Source organism: Penicillium alfredii (genome assembly GCF_028826965.1).
Source record: "Penicillium alfredii strain IBT 34128 chromosome Unknown utg000005l_segment0_segment0, whole genome shotgun sequence".
Classification (NCBI taxonomy): domain Eukaryota; kingdom Fungi; phylum Ascomycota; class Eurotiomycetes; order Eurotiales; family Aspergillaceae; genus Penicillium; species Penicillium alfredii.
Genome location: NW_026622702.1, coordinates 1,272,337 through 1,285,140, shown reverse-complemented (window position 1 = coordinate 1,285,140; position 12,804 = coordinate 1,272,337). Strand labels below are relative to the sequence as shown.

Sequence of the window (12,804 nt, the reverse complement as noted above, 5' to 3'; positions counted from 1 at the left end):
CACATACTCCCACCCACACTATACTTGGAAGAGTAAATCTTCCAAGTGCGAGAAATGGTTCTGGCGTCTCCACAGTTCCTTTCTTTGCGAAATCACACGATTCTGATTGGATTTGCATGAGCGAGGTGTTCGGTGAAGGTAAAAGGACAGTTGGGATACAATGCGTATGTAATTCCCACAACCATCGCGGTGAGGATTTTGTTGGGAAAACAAGAAGCAAGACGGTGGATCTTGAGGTGTTCGCTTTTCTGTGGACACAGTTCTGCAGTCGCTAGCTATCTCTGTCGAGGCACCTGGACATAGGTAGACCGACACAACTGCAGTCTGTGAGTCTGCGCTGGGCTGGCTTCGTGTTCCCACTGATCTTCGCGATATGATCAAATGGGCGACGATCCCCCAAACTATATTCTCCTTCCACTCGCGCGAGAAGCCGAGTTGCCGCTGAACTCGGGGGTGATCAGATGTCTTTTTTTTTCCTGTTTTAGGGCTTGGGTATTCGGAGAGCCTGGAAATTTAGGCCTTTTTTTAAAATTTTCTCCTCAGGCACAATTAATTTCCCACGTCCCACACGCTGGTCCCCACACTCTGCCTGAGGAACCAGGGGAAATTACTGTATTTTATCAACATGCATATGGATATGAATATGAACCAAGGGAATATAGAATATTTCGTTGTCGACACCTGGCAATTAAATAGGAGTGATGAAATATATAGCGGCAAGAATTACTTGCAGGATCTGATATCAAGGATTGGGAAGGATTTGCGAAGGATTCGAAATCAACCTCACAGCCTAGTACCGCGATCCAACATCCATGGATGATATCCCATGTATTAATTGCCATGTACCAATGACCACATTCCCAATAGTCGAATGATGATGATGATGATATTCACGGTGCTGACTCATCGCCTCCGCATTCGAACGATTCGCCTCGGATCTGGGGAGTTTACATCATAGGATCGACCGATGACATCGTTTGGTTCCTTATGTTCTTTGGGGGCATGATACTGGCAAGTCTGGTGTTCGCGAATAATACCATAATACGCTTTGGGTCGGGTGGCGTGTGAAGACAGGTGCATACTCCCCTCTGTCTCGCGTGTCTTGGTACTCCTGGGCAATGTGTGCCAAGGGCAGTAAGCCCTCCAGCCGAGGGTATGGTGGTATGGTCAGTTATGCCCCGGTGGCTTCGGACAAATGGTCCCTACGGAGAACAGGAGCAGGTGGGGATATACCTGGGTAAGGACCTACTTAAAGTAGTTAGTGGTTAATATATTTTATATATTTATTTTATATATATTTTTCGGGCTGGGATAATGAAGCCCGGGGGACGTAGCTTTCCCCGGAGCAACGGAGCAATGGAAGGTCATGCCCCGCATAGCCGAGCCTGGGTATTACGCTGTACATAGTATACGCTGTGGATATAGGAGAATATAGGAGAATATACTATGGAAATATAGTCTAGAAGATAGTATAGAATATTGTAGAAAGAAGGATAGTGGAAATACTGCAGGCATTATATGATTATATTCTGAATATCGGATTCATAATGTCCCAGCAAGTGCAACGCAAATACGCCGCATCGGGAGCGTAACGGAAATGTAAGAGTCTCCACTGCGATCGCGAGACTACTAATTTGTGGCGGATCCCCGGATCTCTCTTTTCTTTCTTTTCTATTTTTCCCTTCTTCTCTGGACTCACATCTTATCCCTTTTCTCATCTCCCTCCCTCTCTCTCTCTCTCTCTCTCTCTTGGTTCTATATACTGCCCCATAGTTTGTGGACTAGTGAGTGTTTTAGTTTCGATCCACCCCACTCACCGACTCTCTAAGACCCGAGCTTAATGATCCCGTGTCGCTCTGTGTGCAAGCCCACTAATTCCCTGTTTCTTCTCCCAGAATTCGCGTCTTGGTCTCCTTCTGTCCACAGGAGCTCGCAATTATGTCGGACGGCGTCGTTAAGCCTCCCCAGCCCTCAGTGGTAAGAATGGCAATTTCTTGTCTGTTGATTTCGGCGTCTAATGATGACTGCATAGGTGCTGGAGGCACACGAGGTCGACACTTTCCATGTCCCCAAAGCATTCCACGACAAACATCCCACCGGTACATATCTCAAAGATCTGGATGAGTACAAAAAGCTCTACGAGGAGTCAATTCGCAGTCCCAACACCTTCTGGGCTCGCATGGCCCGCGAGCTCCTCTCGTTCGACCGGGATTTCCAGACCACCCACTTCGGATCATTCGAAAACGGCGACAACGCATGGTTCGTCGAGGGCCAGCTGAATGCATCCTACAACTGCGTCGATCGCCATGCGCTCAAGGACCCGAACAAGGTGGCCATCATCTACGAGGCCGATGAGCCGAACGAGGGCCGGAAGATCACATACGGCGAGCTGCTGCGCGAGGTGTCGCGGGTCGCCTGGACTCTGAAGCAGCGCGGCGTCAAAAAGGGTGACACGGTCGCCATCTACCTGCCCATGATCCCCGAGGCGGTCATTGCCTTCCTGGCCTGTTCTCGAATTGGTGCCGTGCACTCGGTCGTGTTCGCTGGTTTCTCGTCGGATTCGCTGCGAGACCGTGTCCTGGACGCCCATTCCAAGGTGGTCATCACCACCGACGAGGGCAAGCGCGGTGGCAAGGTCATTGGCACCAAGCGCATTGTCGACGAGGCACTCAAGCAGTGCCCCGAAGTGTCCAGCGTCTTGGTCTACAAGCGAACGGGCGCCGAGGTGCCCTGGACCGAGGGCCGCGACCTCTGGTGGCACGAGGAGGTTGAGAAATACCCCAACTACCTGCCCCCGGAGCCTGTCAGCTCCGAGGACCCGCTGTTCCTGCTCTACACCTCGGGCTCGACTGGCAAGCCCAAGGGTGTCATGCACACGACTGCCGGTTACCTGCTCGGTGCGGCCATGACTGGCAAGTACGTCTTCGACATCCACGACGACGACCGCTTCTTCTGTGGGGGCGACGTTGGCTGGATCACCGGTCACACGTACGTTGTCTACGCTCCGCTGCTGTTGGGCTGCGCCACTGTGGTTTTTGAGAGTACTCCCGCATACCCCAACTTCGCTCGCTACTGGGACGTGATCGACAAGTACAACGTGACGCAGTTCTACGTGGCCCCGACTGCCCTGCGGTTATTGAAGCGCGCTGGCGACCAGCACATCCACCACAAGATGAGCCATCTGCGGATCTTGGGTTCGGTCGGCGAGCCCATTGCCGCGGAGGTCTGGAAGTGGTACTTTGAGTCGGTCGGCAAGGAAGAAGCACACATCTGCGACGTTTGTCTCCCCCTCCATTGCTTTGGCCGTTCATCTCCAATTAACTTCTGTTATCGCAGACTTACTGGCAAACTGAGACTGGCTCCCATGTCATCACCCCTTTGGGTGGTGTGACTCCGACCAAGCCCGGTAGTGCCTCGATGCCCTTCTTTGGCATTGAGCCCGCTATCATTGATCCAGTCTCGGGCGAGGAGATCACTGGCAATGATGTCGAGGGTGTTCTCGCCTTCAAGCAGCCTTGGCCGAGCATGGCCCGCACCGTCTGGGGTGCCCACAAGCGCTATATGGATACCTACCTGAACGTGTATAAGGGATACTACGTAAGAACTCCCATATCCACCGTTAGTGTTATAATCAAGAGACTAACCGATGTCCAGTTCACTGGTGATGGCGCTGGTCGCGATCATGACGGCTACTACTGGATCCGCGGTCGTGTCGACGATGTTGTCAACGTGTCCGGGCACCGTCTGTCGACTGCCGAGATCGAAGCTGCTCTCCTGGAACACCGTAAGTCCCTTGTCCTCGACCAGCAAGTATTCATCAAGCTTACAATCCCCAGCCATGGTTGCCGAAGCCGCCGTCGTGGGTATTGCCGACGAGTTGACCGGCCAGGCCGTCAATGCCTTTGTCGCTCTGAAGGAGGGCAACGAAACAAATGAGGAGGTGCGCAAGGATCTTGTGATGCAGGTCCGCAAATCGATCGGCCCGTTTGCCGCCCCCAAGGCCGTCTTTGTTGTCGACGACCTTCCCAAGACCCGCAGTGGCAAGATCATGCGCCGAATCCTGCGGAAGATCCTCAGCGGTGAGGAGGATAGCCTTGGTGATATCTCGACAGTAAGTCTTGTGTCTCTATTTGCCAAAGATCGCAGCTTTGATGATCTGACGTATTTCCTTTGAATAGCTGTCCGACCCATCGGTGGTCGACAAGATCATCGCCACTGTCCACGATGCCCGCCAGAAGTAAAAGAAATACTCGGCCTATAAATTGATGACTATGATAATGGAGGTCCTCGGGATATCGATCTCTTGGAGTCTTTTAGAGCATCCCATGCTCATGGCTTAGCTTGCCACTCCTTGTTATGTCCGACGGTTTGGTTCAAGGCCGGACTAGTGACTCACGGCCTGGTTGTTTCTCTTTGTTTTGTCCACTTATATTGTATTTGAGATTCCCTTGTATGTCTTCAGAAGCGCTGTGAATAGTATGTTGTTTTATGGTTTTCTTGATACTGTTTTATTATTCGGTTGCATTACCATTATCAAACCCCTGAAGACATGTAGATTTTCGACGAGGAGACTAGGATATACAACATTAAGACTGCGGGAAATTGCACAAAGGCTCGCTAAAAGCTTGGTTTTTCACCTGTAATTCGAGAAGCTTTCACAATCCGATCGCTATTCCACTCGGTGTAAGATACACACCGCGAGCACTTGGATGCTACTCGTGATTCCGAATGCAGTCCTTCATCTTCTTGCAATGATTAATGTGGCGCTTCCTACTTTGACACCTTTTAATAGTAATTTTTTTGGGAAAATTAAACATTCATTTATCAGTTAATGCCACTGCATAAATCATTGTTCATGAAAGCACCAACAAGACCATTATCGTTATTGTCGCCCAGCTCAGGCAGCACTCACGTGACGGAACACTGTCGCCCGGGGATGACTAATCTTTAGCCTTGGGCAAACTTGACTACTTTTCTGTCGCGTCTCTCTCCCTCTTTTCTTCCTCCACGCGCTCTCCTTTTCGCCGCCACCCCTCTATTCTTTCGCATTCATTCTGCATTCTATCCTCATTCAACCTGTGCGCCATCAATTTAAATCAACTTATGAATTCCTAATCACCCAAAACTCCAACCGACAACATGTCTTTCGGAGGATTTGGAGGGTTTGGCCAGAACAACCAGAGTTCCGGCTTCGGGACGGGCTCTGGCTTCGGAGGCACCAACACTGGTGGAGGTAGGTTTTCCCTGTGATAGTTTCAACCTGGTTTTCTTTTTTTTTTCTGGCCCATCCTCTGTTTTGTCCTCGGTTTCTGCCTCTGCTCGGCCTCTACTGGTGCTCCTGATGTCGACCCGCGACTCGGCGAAGACACGCGCAAGGCGAAGACCTGCCAACGTTTATCAACCTTGACCGTGCCACCGAAGATCACGCCCCGTGGATCATCTCGACGATCAGCGACACCGCAGCAAGAACCAGGAAAGCAAGGGCCTGCTTGGAAACCAGTCTCTCTGACCGCGATCCCTCCCGTCATCTAGGCTTCGGCTCGACTTCCTCCACGTTTGGTGGCGGTGGCACCACGGGAAACACAGGTGGCAGCCTCTTTGGCAGCAACACGTCCAGTGGCTTTGGCTCCGGTGGAGGTACGTGCTCAGCGAATAAGCCTTGCGATTCTGCTCCCCCGGCGCCCTTGCGGGGTGGCGCTTCATCGATATCCTTGCTCCGATCCGTTCTCGGCTATCCGAAGGGGTTGCACCGGTCATGCTTTGGAACGCCCTGCGTTGCAGCAGTTTTCGAGTTGTATTGCGTCGCCGACCACCGTCTTCATCATCCTGCGCTTCAGTGACTTCCTTGGACCTTGAGCGATCGGCATCCGAGGACCTTGTTTTCTTTTTCTATGCCACTTATAGTGTTTATTTGAACTGCAAATTCATTGCATTTGCTAACTTTTATCTCTCATCAGGCTTCGGAACCAACACACAAAACCAATCTAATTCCCTTTTCGGTGGCGGTACCCAAAACCGCCCCGGCGGCTTCGGCGCGACCAACACGTCTAGCGGTGGGAGTCTCTTCGGGGGAACCCAAACCGCTGGCAGTACTGGTTTCGGCGGTGGCGGATTCGGCTCCTCTGGAACTACAGGTGGTTTCGGCAGCAATGCTGGTGCCGCCGGCGGCGGCCTCTTCGGCGGTAACAAAACTGGGGGCTTTGGCAGCACGACGAACACCACGGGTGGCTTCGGCACGGGCGGTGGCTTCGGGGCTAACACGGGTGCCGGCGCCGGCGCCGCCACTGGCACTGGTACCGCAGGCTTCGGCGGCTCAGGCACTGCCTTCCAAGGTGCCCTCCCTCCTTGCGAGGGCACTGGTGGCACCCCGTTCAACCCCTTCACGGAGAAAGACCAGAATTCGAGCACGATGAACCATTACCAGAGCGTCAGCTTCATGCAGCCCTACAACAAATTCTCGTTCGAGGAATTACGACTTGCTGATTACCAGCAAGGACGCCGCTTCGGCAACGGCAGTGGTCAGGCCGGCGCCTTTGGCACCTCTGCCTTCGGGGGAGCCGGTGGGTTTGGTCAGCAACAAAACACTGCGGGCACGGGCTTCGGCGCGAGTACTACGCCATTTGGTGGTGCTGCTGCTACCAGTGCGCCATCCGGATTTGGCCAAACTGCAACGACCGGCGGATTCGGCTCAACCCCTTCTAACCCATTGTTTGGAGCATCCAAGCCCGCAACCTCACTATTCGGTGGTGGGGGAACATCCGGGACCTCACAACCCAGTCTCTTCGGTGGGACGACTGGAACAACTGGCGGCTTCGGAAGCAGTACTGGCACTGGAAGCGCTTTCGGTGGCACCGGCGGCTCATTGTTTGGCGGCAATGCTCAGCAACAGACTAAGCCCGCTTTCGGTGGCACTGGTGGGACTGGTACAGGATTCGGTGGTGGTACCTTGGGTCAGCCCGCGACCAGTGCTCCGAATCCATTTGGCGCCTCCACGGCTGGCACGACTCCCTTTGGTGGCGGTCAGCAGACTGGAACGAGTGCATTTGGTGGTGGTTTCGGCCAGCAAAACCAAGCTCAGAACCAAACCCAGAACAAAGGCCTCTTTGGCGGCGGATTGGGCGGGGCCACTCAGCAACAGCAACCCGGCTCGAGCTTGTTTGGCGGCACTGGTACTGGTGGTTCTGGAACCGGATCTTCACTCTTCGGTCAAAACCAGCAACAGCAACAACCCCAGCAAGGAACGGGCTCGCTTTTCGGCGGTGCCCAACCCCAGCAAACTAGTACTGGCGGTGGTCTTTTCGGCACCTCGCAGAACCAGCAGCAGCAGAAGCCCGGCGGGCTCTTTGGCTCGACTGGCGGTACCACTGGCGGCGCATTCTCGGGCTTTGGGAACACCCAGACCCAGCAACCGGGCGGCGGGGGCTTGTTCGGCGGCTCCCAGAATCAGCAACAGCAGAAGCCCGGTGGCGGCCTCTTTGGATCGACCGGAAGCACCGGTGGTGGTCTGTTCGGCACCCAAAGCACGACCGGCCAGGGCGCTGGATCCTCACTGTTTGGTGGTACCCAGAATCAACAACCGCAAGCTGGAGGCCTCGGTGGCGGCAGCTTGTTTGGTGCATCCCAGCAAGCGCCGCAGCAGCAGCCAGCCCCTGGAAGCCTGCAGGCATCCCTGCTAGAAGGTAACCCCTACGGTAGCCAGTCCATCTTCTCTGGCCTCCCGACTCCCAACGCACCGACTCCCGGTCCCCTGGCCACGCCGCTTTCCTCCAGCGTCAAGCAAAAGCAGCGAACCCCACTGCCTGCGTACAAGATCACTCCCCATGCTGCCAATCGCCTCATCACGCCGCCGAAGCGTCAAGGCTATGGCTTCTCTTACTCCACTTACGGCTCACCGTCCAGCGCCACGAGCACTCCCTCTGGCCTCGGCAACAGCCTTCTGGGTGGCAGTGGCAGTCTTCGTGGCAGCATTAACGGCAGCTTTGGCCGTAGCTTCAGCAAGAGCTACTCCACCAGCAACCTTCGCAAGACCTTTGACCCAGACTCGGACAGCGTTCTGTCCCCCGGTGCCCTCCAGCCTGGCAGCACTCGCGCCAATACTGGCAGCCTTAAGCGCCTTACTATCGATCGCAGCTTGCGAAATGATCTGTTTTCGCGCCCCGCTAGCATCTCTCCCGCGCCCATTACGAACGGAGAGGACGCTCAGCCGGCTGACAAGCTGAAGAAAAAGGTCAGCTTTGACTCCACGACCCCTTCTGATGCCGAGGTTATTCGTGTCGAATCCAAGAGCCCCGAACCGACCCCCGAAGAGCTTGGTTTTCTTCGTTCTGTCCGCAAGAGCGGTAGCATCAACGGTATTGACGGCGTCGGAGATACTGACCGTCCCGAGATGGAGTCTGCTCGCCGCGACCTTGCCGTTGTCCCGGAAAATGGAGAACCTACTACTGCCTCGGTTGATGGTGTGAAGCGTCTTACGTTCGTGCCTGGCGGCGACCCGAAGCCGGGCGAGTACTGGATGAAGCCCAGCCGCGCGGAGCTTAACAAGATGAGCCGTGACCAGCTCAAGCACGTCGCTGACTTCACCGTTGGCCGCCGAAACTGCGGACAAGTTACTTTCAACGAACCTGTCGATCTGACCACTATTGAGCTGGACAACCTCTTCGCGAAAATTGTCGATATCGGCGTTCGGAAGATCACCGTGTACCCTGATGAAGGGATCAAACCCCCCATGGGTAAAGGGCTTAACGTCCCGTCTACTCTCCGAATCCAGAACTCCTGGCCCCGCGGCAGGGACAGGAAGAAGCCGTCGCCCCTTACTAGCGGTCCCCTCTTTGACAAACACATTGACCGCCTGCAAAAGGTCACCGATACCGAATTTGTCACCTACGAGATTGAAACCGGAACCTGGGTGTTCAAGGTGCCCCACTACACCACCTATGGGCTGGATTATGATGAAGAGGACGAAGAAGGTGAGAGCCTTGACCAGAGCACCTTGAGTGCTGGCCCTGACAGTGGCACCCCAAAGGCTCAGTCCGACCACCCCGCGAGCTTTGAGCAATCCGCGACCTTCTCCATCGATGAGTCCTTTGTTGGCTCCATGGCCGGTGTTGACGATGACACCTTCGACTTCAAGAAGCGCAAGCTCGTTCCCGGCTCGTTTGGTAGTCAGGCCATGGAAGCCGAGGATGAGGAAATGCGTTCCGACGGCGAGACCGAGTCTTTTTTAGAGGAAGGCTCCACGGGTTCGACTATTGAGCAGGACGACGAGGTCGTCACCGAAAGCCAGCAATCTGGCGACTCGATAGTTGAATCTGATGAGGGTGAGGACATGGATATGGCGGGTTCCTTTCCCAACCTTCATCGCACCGTGGAGCGGGACGATTCTCAGAGCACTGACGGTGACCTGGAAACCACCCAGCCCATCTCGAAACCCTTTGGCACCCCCGGAAAGCCGCGACTCAACCTCAGTGGCGACTGGGCTGAACAGCTGCAACGTACCATCAGCCCTCGAAAGCAAAACCGCGACGCTCTGCGTGAAATCCAGGGAAATGCTTTCACAGATCGCCCTCTTTTGAACGGGGGATCTCCCACGGACAAGCCGAAGGAATCTCCCAAGAAGGGATTCTCCAACAGCATCGACCTGATGAACTCCTTGTTCCAGCAACCGCGGAAGCAGAATGCACCCTCTCCGCTGAAGGCGTCTGTCCAACCCAATGGCATCGAGGTTTGAGCTCCCTTGTTCATAGTTTGCATTTTCACCAATTCCCTTGCGATTCCTGTTTGTTTCTTCATTTGTATCTAGGACATTGATCAACCCCCCACAGATAGCTGAACCAATTTGACATACTCATTGCTAAAACTTTTGTCTCTCATACAGTGGCCCTACAACAAGCAACCCAAGACCTTTGCGGGTGACACAGCGCAAATGACCGAGACCGAAGCGGCCTTCCATGGCTCATTCAAACCTCGCTGGGGCCCCAAGGACTCCATCGTCTGCGCCAAGAATGATTTGAACGAGACCATCGCCGACACCGAGCATGGCTGGAAGGAGAGCTTCTCTGTTTTCAGTGAGGCCAGAGACATCGCGGTCATGACATACAACAAAGGAAGCGAGGTGTGTTCAGTTGCTTGACTGTATGGGCTCTAAGTACTGATTATTATTATTATAGTCGAAGGAGATGCTGGACGTGCAAAGGCAACAGTCTACCATCCAGCGCATTGACGGAACTCCTCTGGTCCGGATGAGCGAGGTTGATCTTCACCAGTTTACCTTGTCCCCGTCCAGCCGTGCCCAATCGGATGAGGAGCGACTGGTTTGGCAGCTGGTCAGCATTCTGTTCAATGATGAGATTGAGGATGACATCTCCGCGGGTGTGCCACCGCAACTCCGGTCGAAATTTGCGCACCGCATCAAGAAGGACCGGTTAACTCGGCTTTGGGAGGGAATCGTCCGCGAGAAACATGCTCATGACCTGGAGCTGATTCGCTCGCCCGAAGAGCGCGCATTTCACCTGCTTTGCTCCCACCGAGTCGACGAGGCATGCAAAACCCTAATTGAGAGCGAAAACCTTCATCTGGCCACCGTGGTCGCACAGATTGGCAGAGATGCTACCTCGCAGTCCGACATAGCCAACCAGATCGATGTATGGCGCCAGAACAATGTGCTCTCGGAGATCAGCGAGCCTGTCCGAGCCCTGTTTGAACTGGTCGCCGGCAACGCTCTCCTCAGCGAGGGCAAATCGGGTGGTGCTCTCGAGGACCGAACCTCCAGCCTTGTCTTGACCGATCGGTTCGAGCTCGATTGGTTCCAGGCTTTCGGTCTTCGTCTCTGGTATGGCATCACCGAGGATGAGCCGATCGAGGCGGCCGTCTCCAAGTTCCTCGAAGATTTGGCTACCGGGCAAGAGTCTGCCTACCCCCATCCCTCACACCGAACCAGCACTCGTGCAGTACTGCAGCCTGGCTCCGACACTCTTGGCCGTGAATCTCCGCTCTGGGTCATCCTCAAGGCCTACTCGGCAACCACGAGCCACACCAAACTCCCACCCGTCGAGCTCCCGGCGGCTCTGCTTCCCGAGTCGGTGTCTGGCGACCGCCTAACCAACCGACTCTCGTTCCAACTGCATCATGTCCTCGCTACTCTCGTGGGACACCACGATGCGATCAAGACCAACACTGCCAAAACCGACCATCTCGTGTGGGACTACGCTTCGGAACTCAACGCCAGCGGAGAACTCGTGCAAGCACTGTTCGTCCTCCTGCACCTTTCGCAGCCGACCGACCGCAAGCGTGCCGTGCAAGAAACCCTCGCCCGCTTTGCTGCACAGCTTCCCGACCCCTTCGCGGCCGACGGTTCCACCGACTCGGCCTGGCAGTTCCTCACCGCTGACCTGCAGCTCCCCGAGGCTTGGATCTGGGTGGCCAAGGCGCTGCACGCCCGCGACATCGGCGACGCTGCCCGCGAAGTCGATTGTCTTATCCGTGGCAAGCATTGGAATGACGCTCACGCCACTTTCTGTCGCATCGTCGGCCCTACGGCCGTCGTCGAGCGTGACTATGCCACCCTGGACAACTTGGTTTCTGGCTTCGGAGACGGCCCTGAACGTAAGATGCGGGGATGGGCTTCTGGCGGCGGCGTGTATGAAGACTTCCTGCGCCTGAGTACCGCCACACGTGGCCGGCGTGACGCTACTCGTCTTAGTCGCCTGGTGAATGCCCTAGTGGCGATGGGCGACCGTGTGGGGAAGAGCTCTGGCGTGGAAGGGCTGGAGGAGCGCGTGGCATTCAAAGAGATGAGCCGTGCGGTGGCTGGCTGGATTGCGCACGAGGATGTCCAGGTTGGTTTTTTCCCGTTTCGACTTTGTTCATCTATGTCTTCCTTGCTGACTTGTTTCCTTTTCTATCTAGTCGGTCCAATCGTCCGCCGTCCTTGGTCTGCCTCTGACCGGCGATGCTCGCATCCTGCAGACTGCAGAGATGAGTCGTCGTTACTACGGCGTCATTATGGCGGGTGGCTACTAAACGGCTTCTAAGATGATGTTTCTCCTATGTTGGCTCTGGATTTCTTTTCTCTCTTCTCCTATGTTCCTCTTTTCTATGTCTATCCCCCCACGAAACACTTGCTGTCATGATTGTGTCCTGTACTCCACCCTTTTTTTTAACTCACTACCAAATCTATTGATCTGTGCCAATACAATTAACTGCCCTTCGTAGTAACTCACTTCTTGAGATGTTAGTAGAAACACTGCTTGAGGCTATAAGTACCTGCCCGGTCCCGGTTAATATGCCGGTACCGGGACGCCGGTGATTGGTTGGAGTGCAAAGTAGACAGCGAAAAAGGGCAGCAACTGGATGGAGCAGCGCCCTTCTTCTGTGCCCTCGATTCAAGAAATTCTTCGAGGAATAGACGACTCGCACAGTTCCCTGGACGGCAGTGACTTGCACTGGAAACCGAGTCTTCCAAGTTTGTCCATCATCAACTACACAGTACGTCATCTTGCTCTTCTCTCTTTCTCGCTGCATTCTGCAGGAGTGTCATTCATCTTCCAACCCTTGGCTTTCCTTGCCCTCGAGTCCCCTTCCAGACAGGGTCAGACAAGGCCCTGATCCAGTCCGTTCCTGTTGCACAGAACCGCCTTATTTACAGGCTGAGGGCAAAGCCAGTCCATGATAGCGCCACGCCGCGGTCAATAACACTCCCCATAGACACGGACATATACACGCACAAAAAAGATACGCAGACACCCAGGACACGCACAACCCTCTCTGGGTCTTCTAGTGTTTCGTCCGATATCCGGCAGTTCGCGT

General features: G+C 54.7%; 2 protein-coding genes across 2 annotated transcripts; both read left to right on the top strand.

Moving 5' to 3' along the window:
* Positions 1 to 1,938: 1,938 nt before the first annotated feature.
* Positions 1,939 to 4,241, top strand: NUU61_003905 (acetate--CoA ligase; the record flags this gene model as incomplete). Its single annotated transcript, XM_056654487.1, has 6 exons — positions 1,939 to 1,977; positions 2,033 to 3,277; positions 3,337 to 3,597; positions 3,655 to 3,784; positions 3,837 to 4,111; positions 4,179 to 4,241. The coding sequence occupies 6 exons, from the start codon at positions 1,939 to 1,941 to the stop codon at positions 4,239 to 4,241; spliced, it is 2,013 nt and encodes a 670-aa protein (XP_056512514.1).
* Positions 4,242 to 5,139: 898 nt separating this feature from the next.
* On the top strand, positions 5,140 to 12,018 carry NUU61_003904 (nucleoporin family protein; the record flags this gene model as incomplete). The annotated part of the gene is made up of 6 exons (XM_056654486.1): positions 5,140 to 5,233; positions 5,533 to 5,637; positions 5,958 to 9,721; positions 9,875 to 10,111; positions 10,167 to 11,834; positions 11,905 to 12,018. The coding sequence occupies 6 exons, from the start codon at positions 5,140 to 5,142 to the stop codon at positions 12,016 to 12,018; spliced, it is 5,982 nt and encodes a 1,993-aa protein (XP_056512513.1).
* Positions 12,019 to 12,804: the final 786 nt, after the last annotated feature.